The 18,856-nt window shown below is 43.0% G+C and overlaps 1 protein-coding gene and 1 non-coding gene across 2 annotated transcripts; both read left to right on the forward strand.

Annotated features, from left to right (window-relative positions):
• Nucleotides 1-148: 148 nt before the first annotated feature.
• On the forward strand, nt 149-17,946 carry PTCD3 (pentatricopeptide repeat domain 3). The gene is made up of 24 exons (XM_088524960.1): nt 149-264; nt 1,167-1,216; nt 2,166-2,205; nt 3,897-3,942; nt 4,439-4,507; nt 5,446-5,550; nt 5,899-6,022; nt 6,832-6,941; nt 7,668-7,741; nt 8,193-8,280; nt 8,380-8,440; nt 8,734-8,816; nt 9,431-9,575; nt 10,467-10,517; nt 11,242-11,325; nt 12,165-12,193; nt 12,699-12,802; nt 14,037-14,115; nt 14,208-14,298; nt 14,867-14,952; nt 15,469-15,617; nt 16,420-16,461; nt 16,979-17,137; nt 17,827-17,946. The coding sequence occupies exons 1-24, from the start codon at nt 161-163 to the stop codon at nt 17,894-17,896; spliced, it is 2,043 nt and encodes a 680-aa protein (XP_088381086.1). The 5' UTR covers nt 149-160; the 3' UTR covers nt 17,897-17,946.
• Nucleotides 8,517-8,658, forward strand: LOC148594650 (small nucleolar RNA SNORD94). Its single transcript, XR_015913390.1, has one exon. It is a non-coding gene; the product is annotated as a small nucleolar RNA SNORD94 (small nucleolar RNA).
• Nucleotides 17,947-18,856: the final 910 nt, after the last annotated feature.

Genomic DNA, 18,856 nt, shown 5'->3' on the forward strand with positions numbered 1-18,856 from the left:
GGGCAGCACCACGCGGCTCCCGGAGGCGGCGGCGGGGGGCGGGGTCGGGCGACACCATCGCTCCTGCGTGGAGGGGGGAGGCCCGAGTGACGTCAGCTCCCCCCTCGCAGGAGCAGTGGTACCAGCCCCGCTTCCGGCGCGGCACCGCGCGGGCGCAGGTATGGCGGCGCGGCGGCTGGGCGGCCGCTGGTGGCAGCATGTGAGCTTACTGGGCCGGCGGTGGCGCCTGCGGGCCGGCGGCGCCGCGACACCGGAGCAGAGCCGGTAGGGTGGTCTGCTGCGCTCCGCGCCGCTTCAGCGGCGGCTGCGGGGCGGGTTGCGGCGGGAAGGGTGCTCTGCGCACGCGCGCGGGTCATCGCCGGCAGCTCCGCGCATGCGTGGCCCCTGCAGGGCGGGAAGGATGCGTTTGGGGCCGTTAAACGGTTTCTGGCGGGGACCCCCGGGAAGAGGCGCGTTGCGGGAATCGGGTGCCTTATTCAGGCCCTGCAGCCCTGAGTACTGCCTATAGGCAAAGCAGTTCCCGCATGTGGTGGCAAAGTCATAAATTATAAGTTAAATAGATGCAAAATACAGAAAAACCATAAAAGGAGTGTCTACAATCGCACAGCTTTAATCCATGCAGGCGTGAGTCTGTGCTAACTGCTTCTCCCACAGAGTCGAGACCAAACTTGAAGGGTGTCCTAAGGCCATGCTAGGGCCTTGCATGGCACGTGGTTGGACCCTGCCCCAGACAAGCACTAGGTTGTTCCATGAGTAGAGCTGCGTTTTAATACAAGCTCTCACTTATGGTAAAGCAGTAAGAGTTTGGCTGTTCTGGGAGGGACTTGGGGATGTGTCTAAAATCTGTAAGAAAAGCAACTGCTTTAAACTGCACTCTGAAAAAAAATGGCTTGTTTTTCTAAGTTGTATTCAGGACTCTCTTAAATGCAGTCCTTTTTTTGGAAACTGATGCTCCCAAAATCTGTAACTTTATTTTCTTTATGTAATATGACTTTTTATTTTTTTTGTAGTCATTTGTCTCTGGGAGACTTTTAAGAGAAACATTACATAGGAGGTTGATAATAACACACTGGGGCTGGTTATAGTATAGCATTTCCGTAACCTTTTCCCTTTTAAAGTTTTAAGTTAATTTTTCTCCTAGAAATTCAAAACTGGTTTGTTTGTAGGTACTCTTCTAGTAGTACAGCTGTAGAGAAGACTGTGGAAAACCCAGAAGGTTTGTATTTTAATTACTAGCTTCTTTTGTGTTTATTTTTGTATCTCCACACAACCAGGGAAGCTTTTATAATTTTAGAAGCCTTGAGTTGTTTAAAACTTACTTTTAAGTTTTTACAGCTTCAAAGAGCAACTGGAAAAACTTGATAGTGACAACCTCTTGTAGCAAAGAATTTCCCACTTTAACATGTGACACTTTCTTGCTTCTGCTCCAAATCCCATAACGTCAGTCTGATGAAAGTTTTATGGAAAATAAAGCAGTGCTGCACATGGAAACAAGTTACTGACGTTCAGTAACAGCTCATGGAAGCACAACACAGAGGCAATAGGAAAAGTGCTTGTGAAGACTCTGTTTTTTTTTTTTTCCCCTATGTCTTTATTTGCATTATCACAGTCTTTTGTGGGTGGATATACTAACAGGCTTTGCTGACAAGTTCTAGCTTCTTCACTGTCGTGTCCCTTTTTCTTTTTTTACTGACAAGAATGATTTTTGTGGCTGAAAGAAGTTAGCTATCAGTGTCAGTGTAGGAACAGGATGCATTGCAGAAGTATTCAGACATGCTGAATTGGGGAAAGAAAGCAGGCAGAGGCAGCAAACCTCGAACTAAGGAACTACGAGGAGGAACGGGAAGAAGTGCAAAATATTTGGGCTCAAGCTGGAAGATTTCCTCAGGATAACTGAGAAAATTTGGATGAGTAAATGGGTACAATCTCTTTGATGTAGGGAAGATTATCTGCCACAGACTGGCTCCAGAACTGTTAGTCTTTACATCAGACTTTTTAATATTTCAGTAAATTGTGGACTACATCAGATTTTGATTTTTAAAATCTATGCTTAACAAATACTTTTAACTATATTATTCTGAGTGAAGGATTTTCTTGAAGTTAAGATAACATTTTATTTGAATATTTGTTGATTTTAATGATGAGTTTAATATTGTTTCTTTTAGTTACTCGAGAACAAATTGTGCTTCCACGAAGGAAAACCTGGTAAGTGTTTGTTTATTGTTGGAAAAAATGCTGACGTGGAAAAAATGTCAGAAAGCTAAACGTAATATATTTGTGCATACGACTGAAGTGGGGAGTACCAAAGAGAATTCTGCATTGCTGCCTGTTGCAAGTGAGATTTCTGTAATGGGAAGCAGATGCGCTCTGTGGTGTTTGTCTTTTTTATAATTAGTATTTCACTTGGCAGTATGTTGGCACATTTGAAAATGAAAATTGAAGTTGCTATTGTCATGGAATTAGTGGTCCATTAGTGATTTTTCCTCTGACTGGGAGTCCTGGGACTACTCTTAATACTTCCTTTCTATGCAGGGTATGCATACTTCACTCCTGAACTTTCTTTTAAAGATAATTACCTACTCCAACTTTAACCATAGTTCTATTTCTTCATGAAAGATCATGTTCACTAGTTTTTTGTTTGTTTTTTGCTTGTTTTGTTTGTGTTTTGTTGTTGTTTGTTTGGTTTTTGGGCAAAATCAGCTTGGTCAGTTGAATATAATCCTTCCTAGAAATAATGCAGCTGAGCAAAAGTGATTTAGTTAGGATTGTCTTAATGTTCTGAAGCACTTAACAGAATCACAGAATGCTTAAGGTTGGAAGGGACCTCTAGACATCATCTAGTCCAACCCCCCTGCTCCAGCAAGGACACCTAGAGCACGGGGCACAGGGTGGCATCCAGACGAGTTTGGAAGATCTCCAGAGAAGGAGACTCCACATCCTCTCTGGGCAGCCTGTTCCAGGGCTCTGTCACCTCACAGTAAAGAAGCCCTTCCTCATATGGAGTTGGAACTTTCTGTGTTTTCATGAAATTGAATGATTGTATGGGGAAAAAACAAAAGTTATAGCAAAACTTCATATAAACTTCATATAAACTGAGAATAAGATGACCTGAAAGCTTAGTATTTTTTTCTTTCGGTATTCTTATTTATACTTGTTTGTTATATGTCAGGACAGGACACTAATGCAGAGTTAGCTTGAGGAAAATAACTACCTAAAATATTTTCTGGTTTGTATACCTTCATGTGGTTAGTTTGCAGATATGTTCCATCCATGTGACGTGATTCACCTGTCAAATAGCTTGCTTAAACTTATGCTCATTTTACCTCAGCATTTTTTAAGATCTGTCCATGTCTCTTTTTTTGTTATTAACACTGTAAAGGGCTATGAAAATTCCTAGTAACATAGTGCCCTGCCATTTGCTTGCGTGTTCTGACCATGTCAGGTGTCATGTAATATTGTTTGTGTTTGGGAGGGTGGTTTCTTTTTCCTTTTTCCTCCTGGGTAAATGGCTGCATTCTCAAGATTTTCAAAGACCTGTTCACTGTTTGCCTGAAACATAGCCAGAGTCTAAAGGATGTGCAGGGGCATGGGCCTGGTGAAATCATTCCAGAATTGAGACTTTCATTCAAGATTTGTCTTGAAGAGAGACTGCTATATCTGGCATTAAGAGATGGGATAGTCTTTAGAGATTCTGAGCTTGTGCTTTTCTGTCCCTGTCCTCTATGCTGCCCTTGATAATATATAGCAAAGAAGGAAGTAGTGGTAAAGGGAGCATGCACACTTTTTGGGTTTTCCTCAAAGTCTTTATCTTAATCCCTTTTTTGGCCTGCAAGAAATGTAACGCACAAGATTGAAAGTCTGTTACACAATGCTAATCAAAACTCCTTCTTTTATAGGGATAAGCTAGCAGTTCTTCAAGCACTGGCTTCTACAGTAAACAGAGTAAGTTTTTCTGTTAAGATTGTGGAGATTGAATTTTCCATCTCATGTGTTCGACTGTCACTTAAAAAGATCAAATTTCTGCCTTGACCATAAAAGAAAAACAGGACTTTAACATGTTAGAGTAAAGGATTTTCACTTTTGCTTAATACTGTTTGCTGTGTCTATAAAAGCCTTTACAAGTGCCCTCTGCTCCCCCAAGACTATGCTAGGTGTGGGGGTGCATTTGCTGTGCAGCACATGCATTGCCTGTCATATGACAGTAAGGACTCTCTTGCAGTCATTATGTTAGCCTGCATTTGTGTGTGTGTGTGCAGAGAAGGTGCTCTTAAAGCCGTTCCCAAGAGACTCACCACTTTGAACTGGTGTTTTGTTTTGTAAATGGGCATCAAGCTATGGTGAAGGTGGAAATGTTTGTTGTGCCTTGAAGTGCATGGGGCAGTGTGATAGGGTTACAGCACAACTCTAAGCCTTGAATCTTGTACTCTCCTTCATGCAGGATCCTACTGCTGCTCATTACATGTTCCAGGATGACCCTTACCTTATGCCCAGAAATACAGCCAGTGCTGTAAGTATTTTCTCTCAGATCTTTGATAGCTTCCTCCCCCCCAGCCTATGGGAACTTTTGCCTGTTCTTGTTTTGTCTTAGTTAACAAAATAATACGATTTTTTTGTCCATGTGTTTTTTAACTCATAGATTTTCTGGATACAAAAAAAAAAAATGCTGCATAGGGAGGGGGGCAAAAATTTCCTTTTTTTTTCCCCACCCCTATAGGGAGCTGCCAACTGCTACAGCTTTGTTAAGTCCTGTGGTTAGTGGCCTACCTGTTTGGTTATTCCAGTTCTTTGCATTCTTAGTCCATTAAATAAACCCAAGAGTAATTCTTTAGGTTATTATTTATGTATGTTGCTATGTAGACTACATATTGTTAGTTATTTTCCTGTGCAAGATGCAGGAATTTTAATGTTATCACAGGACAGCTGCTCTGTAATTTAGTTGTATTTAGTTGAGAACAGAAAGAGAGAAGGAAAGGATTTTTCTCCTGGTGTTGTCTTTATCTAAGATGAAAGAGCATGAAGCTGAGGCAGAAGAAAGCAGAGCTGAAAAGGAGGGCAGGAAGAAGAGTCCAGCTTAAGAACTTGAGGAAAAGGAGGGAATGAGATTTGGGTGAGGTAAATGACAGATGGGGAGAGAAATTGCCTGGTGCTTTATTTATGAAGAGAAAAGCCTTTGAACTGGCAGTAGTAGTGCAGCCTCTTATGTATATGTCGGAGACTAGGTCAAGGGAGAAGCAAATTGCATTCTCATTTAAAGAAGTCGTCATAAATATTTGGATGCTTATCTGGAACAGTCAGCTGTATGCTCTTCCCAAGAGCTGAAAAGGAAGAATGAGTTAAATTTGGTCTCCTCAGAATGTTCAGAAACCTTTTTGTCATTCTCAGCCTCGTTGAGGTTTAATTGTGTGTTTCTTCATCAAACTCCTGTTCTGTCTCTCTCCTGTGTAGCGTCTCCTAGCGTTGGCGAAGGAGTCTGGGAGAAATGCTGCCAAATACATTATTAAGGAATTTCCTCAATATTTTGACAAAATTACTGCGGAGCCTAACGTACTAGTAAGATTTTGCTTTTCGTTTTCATCCTTTCTGTGTCTTGTCAGTAAATGAAATGACTTGTAAGACTCGGTCTACTGTAAAAGGATAATTTTGTTAACCGTTCTGTAGACAACTGTGAAAGCAGTGATATATCTTTAGGCTTTTTCTTAAGTGAATATTCGGACATAGGAATTAGAGCTTTTATGAAAAATGGGAGATCAGGATGTGTGTTCCTTTATCACCAAACTGTTAAGCTGGGAGAGTCAGGGATAAAACAGCATATTATTGGGTGAAGAATAACACATTTGATTATTGTTTTGGCTTTGGAAAGGCTTAAACATCTGTTTAACTTTTGCTCTTTGCTTTCAGTGTTTAATGCCTGAGATTACTACGCCTCAGATTGAAGGAGTGAGTGAGGCAGCTCTGAAGGAGCGTATCCAGCTCAGAAAAGTGAAAGCTGCTGTGGACCTCTTTGATCAGCTCCTGCAGGCAGGTGTGTGCTTTGTTGCAAGATTTTGAGCTGGAGCTTCATTTACACTGTACCAAAAAATGATTTGTTAATTGGCATAACCTCATGTGAGTTAGTCACTGTGAACGCTGCATGTGTAAGTGACATCTGTCACTTTGCTGCTGTAATGGCAATGGCATAGCATAGCATACCAGCTGGGAGCCCCTTCTGTGCCAATGTCCTCAATAAATGATTCTTTACAATTTCCTCCTTAATCTGGATCTTATCTCTGTCATGGGTGAATGAGGAGAAAGCAATAAAAAACTCAACAGCCAGAGCCTCTGAAGGAGGAAGATCAGTTGAGATCATCTCACATCCCCTAGCGCATGGAAGCAGATGGAATCTTCCCTCAAACCATTCTTTTGCTTGTTGTGTTTAATACATTTTGTAGGAATGTGTTCACCTAGTGGTATTCGCAAACGGTTCTATTCAGTGAGTAGTTACGAAAAGCATGTGAAATTTTAGCTGTTGACTTGAGGCTTTGCTTACTTGTCACTCTTCTTTGCCAGCTGCTCCTCCCCTTTCCTACTTGATAAGCAAAACTCCATTTTTTCCAACTCTCGAGGTGGCATTGGTGTAAAAAAGGGTAGTCTAGTTCAGTGTAAAAAGTGCCTTCTAATGTGACTGGGTTTCTGAAAGTAGATTTGCTAGAGAACAGCTTTCTGTCAGAAGAGAACAAAGTAACTGAATTTGGCATCCAGAAGTGTGCTAAAGTGCTGTAGAGTTACTAGCATATTCTTTACTTTCTCTGCAACTGTTGTGCATCCTCTTTATTTATTTATTTATTTTTATAGGTACCCCTGTATCTTTAGAGACCACAAACAGCCTTTTAGATTTGTTATGCTTCTATGGAGATGCTCAGGAAGAACAGGGTGAACAAAAGAGAGATTTGGAAGAAGTAGAGGTATGAAATAACTGTTATTTCTGTCTTAAATTATGTAGGAATGATTTGGGGTGAGATTGAGATTTATGTACTCTGGCTGCCTGGCAGGTGGGGTGAGATGGGTCAGATGCTGTGTCTTGAAGGGGTGTTTATTGTAGTTATAGAAGCCTTGTGTCTGATCTGCTAGCAAACATAGTTTCCCTAAAACTGAATTTAACAGCTGAAACACTGCCCCTGTTTCCTAGGGGCAGTCATGTTTTTATAGTTCTCCTGAAAAGGCAAATACTACTATATCTAGTGTAGTTCAGCTGTCTGAACACTAATAATTGAGTTTTAATGAGAGTGGGGAGTTCCTTGTGTAACCTTGGAGTATTAGTTGATTGAATACAGCTGTAGAGGTCTTTTAAAATACCTCTTTCCCCTTCAACAGTTTATCCAGGAATAGTTTAATAGATTATGTGATATACTTCAAGGATTTCCACTAACTCCACAAAAAAATCAAGCATAAATAACTTGTCTTGTTAGCATGTTTAATAAACAGTGTATGTCTAAGTATGTTCAACATAAACAGTTTTCTTACTTAAGTTTAACTTCTTGAACACTGCAATAGAAATCATTTTATCATAACTCGTACTAAACCAGCTTTTGGAGCATACAGATTGCTGCTGTTATTAGCAAATCACGTCATTCGATGTTGAATCATAACTTTGCATTCTGAAAAGCTCATTTCCACAAAAATCTTTTCAGGAGAATAATGCCGAACAGAAAAGTCCAAAGAGGCGGTTCCAAAAATCTTTGAACTCGTCTGGCTTTACATGGAGGTATAGAACATTCTTCTGATAATCCTGTATTCAGTGGGCTGTGTGCATGTATAAAACAGATTTAGAGACTTTTTGGCAAGCTACAAATGAGAAAACTTTCTGGAGGAGGTGTGGGTCTGCCAATAGCAAACTTTATAGATATCAAGCTTGCTTTTCTTACTTATGTCTTGGAAGTATTCCATGATTAAAAAAAAAATTATTTTGTTATATTGAATTTGCAAAATCAGCTGACATGTTTACAGATTATACTTATTAAATACACCTGTAATCCTTAAAACTTTTAAGGTGGTGATGGAAGTCTAGTAAATGATTATAGAATCTCTTAATGTGGAAAGAGTAATATATTTGAATGTCAGTCCTTAGAAATACAGCCAATTGCTTTGTACGTTGGACTCTTCATAACGGTGTCTTTTACTGCATTTTTGACATGCAAGCTGTTTCTTGAATCTAGGGAGGACTGTGATGCTGAAAGGATTTTTAAGATAATGCCAGAGAGAAATGCACACTCCTATTGCACAATGATCCGTGGGATGGTGAAGGTAAAACTATCCTTCAAGGCTGGGAGGCTTTTCTCAGCTTGTGAAATCTCACATAGAGAGTTTGCCAGTGTTTTTGTTCATTTACAAATTTATTTCCAGCACGGAGTTCCTGCTAAAGCCTATGACATGTATGTGGAGTTGCTGAATCAAAGGCATAAAGGTATGTGTGTCTTGGTTTAGATTTGTGGTCTTCTAAGTAGCAGAAGCCTGTTTTGGGGTACATATCTACTCATTTCATGGCCATGATGATTGGCGCAGGGGTACGGACCTCAGCTAGATCATGGGAGCTGAATGCAAATTGCTTATTCAGTGCAGCTGGCGTGTGGCTGGCTCTCTGGAAACGTGTTTGCATGAGAATTTCGCCAGGAACTGAGCCATGGTAGAACAAGCATGTTAGAACATTCTCTGCAGGGTTCAGTTATCAGTTAAAACTAATTATCCTGTTTTTTCCAGCTGATGTGCACACTTTCAACGCACTGATTACAATAGTCCCATATCTGAAGGAGAAGTTCGTGGAAAGATGGGAATTAATCAAGGTAAGGAGGTAGAGGGTGAAAATTTGCAGCTGTTGCAAGACTAATGCTACAAACAGGATCTACCTAGAAGGTACTAATTTAAGCTACTACTGCGTAGGAAATACACCAATTTAAACATGCAAACTAACTACTGAAAGTAGAAAATGTGTGAAATCAAACCCGTACCTGCATAAAATAATGTGCCATTTAAGAACACAGCTGATCCAAGAACTGTGCAGAGAGAAAAGGGACTGGGAAGTTAGGTAGGGAGATGAAGAAAGCATTTTTAGCTAAAACTTCTCTGAAATGTAATTGAAGGTGTTGACGGAAATGGAATTTGGGGATAATTTAGAATTTCCAGTTCTGAAATGCTAACATCAGAGAAGAAAATTGGGAAGTGTAAAAATCTTACTTGCATGCTAAATATAAGTCTTGAAGTGCTGCTGAAGTGATTTAATTGTGCAGTTCCATTTCTTGGCTAGCTCATTTGAAGATGAGATAGCACTCCCTTTACTAAAAGATGTGTTGGGACACAGTCATTTACCTACAGGGGAAGACACCATTGAGATTGCAAAAATGCTGTGATCTGTAACATGTTAAATACTGAGAGGCTGGGCTCTTTTTATTTGTTTCAGGAGTTCCTGAATCACATGGTTCAACAGAAGGTGCAACCTAATGTGCTAACTTTTAATGCTGTGCTGAAGGCTCTGAGGAGATGTGGTGGCGTAGGCAGGAGCGTGTCTTTATCAGTGATAAAGGAAATGAAAGCACTTGATATAGGTAAGAGGAGCAGAGTAGTGTTATATTCCAGCGCCAATTCCAAAGTAGCAAATTTAAGAGTTCAGCAGCAAACGCAGCGACTCCTAATTCTAGAGAAGAAATAAAAGCATTTGCCAGTGCATTTACACACTGAAATCTGTGATATTTAAGGCTCTTTAGTCGTGAGCTTGTCTATCATTACATTATTTACATCTGGCTATTTTAGGGCAGGTGAGTTCATGCGGTGGGGGAGCAGGTCCTGGCCTCTTCTGCTCTTTTCTCAGCTGGGCCCTCCTTGTGCTACTGCAGCAGAAATAGTGAATAATGTGAATATATAACCACAGCAGGCAGCTGAGTCAGCTTGTTTCCTGCATAGCAAGGAGATGTAGTTCACAAGCTACCAAATTAAGGTTAGGGTTACATATCTACATCAGCAACAGGGGGAAGAAGAAAACAAACTTTTATTATTCTAAATGATGATTTTTTTTATTTTATTTTTTGGATGATGTCAGCTCACTATTTCAGACATAGGGAACATCTGCACAATTCGTTCTGTGTTGTAGAGGGTGCTTTTTCCTGGTCATGTGCATGCTGCTGTAGTAGAGGTCTGTTCCTGAGCAGAGTGGAAAGCTAGTCATGAAATACTTATGCTGTGAATTTGAAGCGCAGAGGCCTGGCTGCTTGCCCCATTGCAATATGATATCCCAGCTGGTGGTCTGTCCTCAGGAGTCCTCTTTCCCAGCTCTCATGTGCGTGAGGTCTGGTCCAGCAGTTGGCTGGAAGCTGTAAGAGATGGTAGAATAAATTAGGCACTTGTCTAACTGGAAGGGCTGAGGACAGGGAAGGAGAGCTCGGACAGAAAGTTCAACTAAGGGTGTCAAAGTAGGTGACTCTGATGTTTTTGCTTTTCAGAGCCTAGCCTTGCAACATATGAGCATCTTCTCTCCATATTTTATAGAACTGGTATGTTCAATATGAACCTGTATGTGAATGTGTCCTGTTTAGTTTCTATGATAAGTGCTTCCCAAACATTATGGATGTTGTTATGTGGCATAATATAATGTTGTAAACAACTTATGTGTGCAATTCTACTCAGGTAGAATCAGACAGCACAGATTGGACTCTCACAGAAAGAAAAGCTGCAGAAGATGATCCTAACCTCTTATAGGCAAAGGCACAAGTCCTTGTGCTCCAAGGACTGGTGGAACTGGAAAGAAATCCTGTTTCCATTTGTGGCCTCAAATGGATAAAACTGGCAAGCAAATGCTGCACAAGTCTGACTAATTCACATGTGATTTCATAGTCTGCCCCACTCACAGGGAAGAAACTGTAGGGAGATTCTGCCTTTTGGGGACCTGTTCTGTGATTTGGAGCTGTCTTGAAATACTTCTGAGGAGGAAGGTGGAAACCCAAATCTTGCAAATCTGTTGGCCAGAAATCCTTGGTCATGGGAGGAGAATAAACACAGTTGTTATGATACAGAAATCTGGCAATAGTAAGGCAGCTTTTAGTGCTAATAAAATGGCTGCTGGGCTTGGGAACTGTAAGTGGGGAATTAGCAGAATCTTGCCATCTGTTTCCAGTGTGTGTTTCCATTTCCGTAGTATGTTTGCACCCTGGAGTTCTTTACTGAATGAAGCACATAGTGCAAGTCAGATGTGATGTTGCTTTTCTGTTTGTCCCACAGTTGAGCTTCACCCATCAAACATCATCACTGAGGTGCTAGAAGAAGTTGAAAAGAGGAGTTTCACTGCCCAGGACCCACATGATGGTACCGATAACCTACTTTTTTTAAGCATGGATGTAAAAGTTACTTTAGGAATTCCAAATAGTTCAGCCAGCCAGAAGGACTGCATGGAGCTTGTGTAAATCTGCCCCTTCTAATAATTTTTGGAGACAAAAAAGGTAGTGCCTGCAGGTGTGTGCAGAGGCATGTTGGCTTCTATGGTGGTCACAGGAGTAGGTTACCCTGTGAATGCGTGTTCTCTGCAGTATGAAACATGAAGCTGTTCACAAGACTGTTTCTAGGAGAAGCATCTGCTAGCAGCTTCGGTGTAATGATGCATTTCTGGTGACGAGATTGCAGTGTGATGCACCTTCCTGACCTAGTTCTTTCTAAGTCTTTTCAGCAAATTACATGTAATGAAACTTCACGGAAAGCAGTATTCCAAAATTCAGCCTTGAATCTGTAGAAAGGGTCAGTTGTGAATATCTCATGTCTCATGGGCTCTCGCTCCCCTCTTTATGTAGACTCTTTACCCTAGGATGTAAGTAAGCCTTCTGTACATACAGAAGTAGCTGTGTGACAGAGAAAGTCTGCAGCTGTGCAAATAAATGTAGCTCCTGTAGGAAATTCAAACAAAGCTTATGTTTCAATCTGTTTCCGATAGCCAGCAATATTAATTGCCTCCAGAACACTGGCTAGCAAAATTCATACCATGCCAAAGTCTCTACCTATAAAGTCAAGATCCCTGTTATATTGTCAGCTTAGCTAGCAGTCTGCTTTCTGATTGAAGATGTCATGTCTGTCCCCTGGCAGGTTGGTTAATGAGCTGCTTTATGCCTCCTTCAAAGCTGCAAACTAACAGACTCCATTCTTTTTCCTTTCAGCCAGATTTTTTGTCACCGCTATGCAAGTGGTAAGTACCTGCTGCCTGCAATCAGAATGAATTATTCCTTTGAGTTCTCCAGCTATTTTGGAATTACCTGTGAGCTTTCCAACCTCTCATCAATACTTCTGCTCTCAGTATCTTCTCCTATTTCACGTGTCTCTGTCACCTCCTGTAACTTCTCTCCCTTAGTCTGTGTTTCTTTCCTTGATTCCTGCCAAACTGCTAACCTGTGTGACTTTGGTACGTGCACAAGTCCCCGTCTCCTTGTGCCCTGTCATCTGCTGCCAGTCACGCTGCAGCTTCTCAAACCCTCTGCTGAGGTGAGAGAGCAGCTCTTAATTTTGCCCTCTGGGGCAATCGCACATATCTGTCTTAACTAAAGAAAGTGCCTAGTCAGTCATTGCACTGAACTGCATCCTGTTGTCAGAATTGTTTGCTTTCAGCTTCTTATATATGTGAAGCTAAATTTAAGCAGGATGTACTGAGTGTTATTTTCTTTGGTAGCTTTAAAAATCTGCCTGGTTTATTCCAGTGCTGCGATCTTAAGGATATCAAGCTTGCCTATAGGTTAAATAAATCAATGGAGAAAGGAGACAACTGGAAATTCTTAGACACGGATCAGTTAAGTGTCTACTGGTAAGTGAAGTGCGGCTTATGTTCAGTGTCTGAAGTGCTGTTAGTTTGAATGCAAGCACTGTGTGGTAGGATGTGTTGTTGAGCATCAGCTAGCTGCTAGATGTGCAATTTAGGACTTAACTGTTCTTCAGAGGAACTTTGTTATTTATGACCTTTCCTAAACTGAAAGTTTCTCAGAGTATGTGAAGTTAGGTGACGTTCATAAAAGAAGGTTTTGTGTGTGTATGAACCTGGAATTAGATAATCCTCAAACTCAGTATTTAAAGTGATGCCTCTTTAGAGGTCCCTCTTGTGCTCTCGTGCTGGCAAGAGAGCGGAGAAGGAACAGAAGTCTGTACCCAGCCCTTTCACTGCCTCAGTCTAACTTAATCCTCACCTGGCCAGTTGTATTTTCCACAGTTCTGTTGTCCACTTAGTATAACCATAACCTCCTAACCATTTATGCTGAAATGGGACACAGGTCCAACCTGGCTGGCTGCATGCTGTTGTAGTTTGCAGCACAGCAGTGTTTAAGCATCGAACTCCAAGTAATTCTGACACTTGATAATATAATTGTGCCATCCGAAGCATCTTAATGAGTGTTATTTAATACTGCACTCACAGAGCATAATTCAGTGCTTGGACTGATACTGACCTGGTCTGAAGAAAAGCCCGTTTGAGCAGTGGGACTAGTGGCACTTTAATAAAATCATGAAAAAATAGTATCACTAAAATAAGGTGAAGCTTGAGGTGGAGTGATTCATGGGATCCGATTTCATCTTGCAGGTAAATAAATCAAGGCAAATTAATTTCTTGGTATAGAGAAATTGTTTTCCTATCCCATTTATTGGCTTAAAGTCCCAAGCTTGTATTGTGAAATGCAGCAAGTAGCCATGTTAAATTACCTGGATAATTAACAGGTTAATTTAGTTCAGTTCTTAGTTTAAGTTGTGTTTGAGAGGGATTCATATTACTTCAAACCCAGTGTCGGGTAGAAAGGCTGTGTGTTGTAGAAACTGTGAAAGGCAGTGGCCTATTTTTAACTAATCCCGACAGCTGCCTGGTTTTAGCAGTAAGTGTGTGAATTTGTTTGTTTGCTTGTTTTTCATCAAAAAATAGTGCTGCTTTTTAAATTGTGTTAGTTTGTGATAACCTTCAATATGAAGCTGATCAGAACACCATGATTTGCTGGTGCTTCTGTATTGTTCAGCTGATGTAACTGTTACTATAATCAGTACTTTTTGTCCCCCTGCAGGTCAAAATTCTTTTCCCTGCTGTGTATGATGGAACAAATCGATGTTGTCATGAAATGGTACAAGGAAATGACCCCTTCAGTAAGTCTGCCTTGGTGTAAGCAGGTGTAAAGCTTTAGTATGGAGAAGCTCTGTGGTTATAGTAGACTAAAGTCACTGTCTTCTTTCATCAGCTCTTCTATCCAAGTCCTAGAAATCTGCTTGACCTCCTTCAAGCGCTGGATGCAGCCAACCACTTGGAAGTGATCCCTTCAGTTTGGAAAGGTGGGTTGCAGCCACACAGCTACCTGGGCAATCTGCTCGACTGAAGCCACTGTGAGTGTGAAGTGGGAGGGAGGTGCAAGCGGGGCTTCTACTTGGACCACATGGGTATCTCTGCTCCCATCTTCAAGCTGTGAACCAGCCCCGGAGGCTTCCCAGTGCCACCCCAGGAGTGCTGGGGGATGCGCTGGCCTGAGGGGCCTCGTTCCGTAGGGCAAAGGTGGAGCTGTTGCACTAGAGAAAGGCAGAGTTGTCACTTTGACTGGAGGTGCAGAAATCAGACCGATGGAGGCTGTTTCATTGTTAATATTTATTTCTTGGAAAACTGAGTGCTTACCAGAGAGTAGGGCCTTTAATCTGCAGCCCAGGCTTAACTCTTTAAACTTACTTTACTTACTAATTTACATTAGTAAGTAAGTAGTAGTAGTAAGTAAGTAGTAAGTAAACTCTTTAACTTACTAATGTAAATTCATTGCCTAGTTTTTACACCTTCAGAAGGGGAGACAAGAATGCAGCTAAAGGCTTTAACATGCAGAGAATAGGCTGCTAACTGCTGTCTTTCTCTAAGCAGATATCAAACAGTTGGGGTTTAATAGGAGACAAGATCTGATAGAGGAGCTTTTGTCTTTGATGAGCAGGGAGCAGCACCCTCAAGAGGTAAGGACACCCAGCAAGGAGGGAGTAGAGTGTTTGGTGTTTGAGTGTGGCACAAACACAACGTTCAGGTGCTGTGTTACTGTCCCTGGTCACTCTTCTGGTGTTCCTCCAATTGCTGTTCACGTATCCATACAGAGACACAAGTTTATGTGAGCCTTCAAGAGATCTCAAATGAACAAAGGAAGAGAATTCCTCCCAAACCAGGAGCCTGGGAAGGAATCCAGCCACAGGAGCTGTTCAGCCAGAGCTTAGCACATCGTTGGGAATGGAGAGTGCAAAAATCATTGCAGTAACTGGCTGCTCAAACCGAGGAGGATGAAAGGCTTGTGCACCCTGCAGGGCTGGCTTTCCCGCCAGAGCCGTCTGGGAGCAACCACTGCTAATTTACAAATCTAAATCATGCCAAGGCAGAAGTTAACATTATTCCAAAGGCTTCAAAGAGGAACCTGTTGCAGATGTATCAGCTAGTGGTTTTGATTCTAGAGGTTTGGACATTAATAGCCTAATCTTCCACAGATCCAGCTGGCATTTGCCCAGTGTGCTGAAGACATTAAAGCCACCCACGAGCAGAGCGGGAGGGAGCAGGCGCCGCTGGAGTGGTCGGGCAGCGCCCTGGGCCACGTCGTCGTGCTCTTCTCCAGGGCTGGCAGGACCCGGGATGCTTGGTACGGATGTGGCCCTCAGGAGCCACGTGTCCACACTGTAATTCTCTTGTTCACGCTGCAATTCAAGCCATAATCACAAAAATCAGAAGCTAATGAGTGACTGCCTTGGGACACTAGTGCAGATGCCAGCAGGGAGTAAGTCCTGCTGGGAATGTCATCCACCAGGATAGTAAAGGGAGAGTCATCTTAATTTTGCTGTTCATTCTTGGCATGAAGTTACAGCTTCCTGTTGTATAAAATGGTTCAGAAGTAAATGTAGCGGCTGGCTTAAAGCATCGTACACCTGCTCTGGGCAAGGCAGGGGCTGCTTAGCACTCTAAGTGCTGCTGATTTCCTAGAACTCCCTAATTTCTAATTTTCAGAATTCTTTAAGAGTTTAAGTACAGCATTAATATTAACTCTAAGTAAAATTTTAATTAAGCACTAAAGTATTTTAGAATTTAGAAGCTAGAATTTTCTGTCCTGCATGCTTTCAATTCAGAATACTGATTGAAATGCCTAGCCCCAAATTTCGGGTTATGAACCATTTTCCATTAAATACAGAGAATGTCTTTACCCTGATTCATTTGGAACAAAGAAGTGGCAAGTACCTCCTTAAAAATATGTGAATTTTAAATTAAAATTCTCACTAGCTACACTGTTTATTTTTTATGTAGTAGAAATTACCAAATAGCTTAACAATGGCCTTACACTGCCTCTGCATATGCCAGGCAGAAGGTGTTTACATAAGAGATTTAATACCTGCCTCTCTTTTTTTCTCTCTCTTTTTATTTTTTTTCCTTTATTTTCTTCTGTTGAACAGGACCATGATGGAGCATTTCCAGCAAATCAATAGGATCCCCACGTGAGTACATTCGGATTCTGACTTCCCATACTGAGTGAACAAGAGATCTGTGTCTCCCTGTTTGCCCTGCGTGTGCTTATGTGCATGTGTGTCCGTCCCTGTGAGCACAGGGGGTTTGTGTATCAGCTCATACTGATGTCCTGAGATCTTCCTGCATCTCAAGCATGATGAAGATGCAGGCGATGGTTTAAGTGGTTGATACTTGGTTGATACTTCATTCTGCCAGCCCCATAAAATAGGGGCAGGGCCTCATGTGGGGGCTGTAAAGGTGGGTTATTTAGGCTGCTGCAAAGGTAGGATCCTTACTCTGAGCAGTGCTCTGCCTCTGTGCAGCGGAGCAGAGGTGCTGCTTTTGGTGACAGTAGGATTCCTAGACTTGTCTGGAGCAAAGTAAAATTCCTAACAGCTCTGGAAGGAGCAGAATTGGGCTGATTCTGAGTTACTTGAAAATCTGTCACCTTTTCCCATTCTGAAGCCCCTGCTGAGGGTCCCATTCCTGTTCTCTTTTCTCTCGCAGTGACCAGGTGATGGATGAGTTCCTGACCTGTGCCAAACAAACCAACTGCCCCGATGAGGCCATCAGTCTGGTAAAGCTGGCAGCCTCCTTTGGGCTCCCTTCAACTCCGAAGCTCAAAAGCAGAACAGAGCAGGAGTTTGAACTCTCTGAAAAGCAGAGGTAAGTTGGAGTACTCAGCAGCCCTGCTCAAAGGGGTGATGAGAGAGGGTGTCGGGTGGTGGTTCCTTCGCTGTGGCTTTTCTGCCAAGGACAAGATGGGCTTTCTGAAGGGCACGTGTCAAACGCTGCCCTCTGTGCTGACAGGCACTGTGGTTCGGGTCCCTTGCAGAAATTCCCCGGTGTTTGATGGCAGCCTGCCCAGAGGGCAGTAGCCTTCCCTGTGGGAGCTGGTCCTGTCCAGCGCCCCAGGCTGGCCCCTGCTTCCTTTCCCAGCATGTTCTGCAGCCGCCCCGTCAGCGAGCGCGTGCGTGGGGCTGGGGAGGGCCCAGGGGCTCCGGGGTGCTTGGCAGGTTCTGAGGATCCCATCACCCCTCTGCCCTGCTGCCCTGGCAGGTTGGTGCCAAGCTGCTGCAAACCCAGACCACGGCCAGCGCCTTGAGGTGCCACAGCCTGGCAGCCACCGCTCTGCTCCGGGGCATGAATAAATAGACATTCCAGCAGTCTGGACAGCTGGGCCTCTGCTGTCCTGCTTTCTGGAAAGGAGCTGGACGTACCCCTGCCAGACCTGGGGCAACCCATCCTTTGAGAACGGTGCCCCCAGAGAGCTCCTCGTGTTCTCTTTCGTGTTTTGTCCTTGGTTTCAAGCTGAAGTTTGCACCAGGGCTCTGATCTTTGTTTTCTGCCTACAGGATGGCACTGGAGAGTATCCAGGTGGATGGTGACAGCAGTGACAGCGACAGTGACAGTGACCGTGAATAGCTGTCCTTCCTACCTTCCCTTTGGGAAAACTGAGGATGCCTGCTGCTGTGTGCAGTAGAATGGATTGCTCTGGAGACCTCCCCTACCTCTCCTTTTCCTACCTGTGCAGCAGCTCTCCCACCACTCTGTCAGGGGAAGTGCTGGGCAAGAGCACAGTGTCCTCCTCAGCAACCCAGGAGACGACTTGTTCGATGCCCTCTAAAGCTTGGAACACAGCTGGGATAGTCCAGGTGGGACCTGCTGCATCACGGCCTGCAAGATCCAACTGCTGCTGCAGCCTGGGGAGCTCCTGTGCAGGGAGTTGCTGCCTGGAGGCTGCCAGCACCTGCACGTGCTTGGGTGAGATCACTGTTTTGGTGGCTTAAAAGGATAAACTTTGTATAAACTTCCTTTGTACATAAACAATGCGAGTGATGTAGCAGGAATCACCAGTGTGTTTCTTCCTTGGGGGCCTGGCAGAACCTGTGCTGCCTTTTGGGTGTTCTGGGACAGGCTTTGGTCTGTGGTTTAAAGCTGTGATGGAAATAAGTGTTGACCTCTGTATAGATGGAGACTGTATCTCTTAAATGTCTGCCATGAAATTACACTTAATACTTCCTTAGCTAAAATGATTTATTATAGAAAATCTTGCTGCTGGTCTGTGAGAGGATAAAGTTCCTGTACTTTATCCTTTCACTGCTGTAAACCTCTGTTTGGAGCTTGTCAGAGACTCCTGCAGGTCATTTCCAAGGTAGTTTGGCTGAAAGTGCCAGGGAAGCTGTGTTCCTTTGGCACAGTCCCAGGGAGGGAGCGTACAGCTTTATCTCTGTGCTTAGGAGTCTTAAGTCATCGTGAGAGCTCAGTGCTGTGGTGGGGGAAGCAGCAGGCTCAGAGTATTGAGCCTGGCAAGGAGCCTCTGCTGCAGCTTGAAGAAGCTTCAGCTTGAAGGCTGCAACTGAAGTGTTCCTGCCCTTACACTAA

Source organism: Tinamus guttatus, unplaced genomic scaffold, assembly GCF_059628265.1.
Source record: "Tinamus guttatus ecotype Peru unplaced genomic scaffold, ASM5962826v1 Tinamus_guttatus_pri_ptg000218l, whole genome shotgun sequence".
Lineage (NCBI taxonomy): Eukaryota > Metazoa > Chordata > Aves > Tinamiformes > Tinamidae > Tinamus > Tinamus guttatus.

Bases quoted from the DNA above. Each gene is read 5' to 3' on its own strand.
- PTCD3 (XM_088524960.1), top strand. From the start codon at position 161: ATGGCGGCGCGGCGGCTGGGCGGCCGCTGGTGGCAGCATGTGAGCTTA. The intron at 3,943-4,438 runs GTAAGTTTTTCT...TCCTTCATGCAG, and splicing joins TGGCTTCTACAGTAAACAGA to GATCCTACTGCTGCTCATTA. The intron at 12,803-14,036 runs GTAAGTGAAGTG...GTCCCCCTGCAG, and splicing joins GATCAGTTAAGTGTCTACTG to GTCAAAATTCTTTTCCCTGC.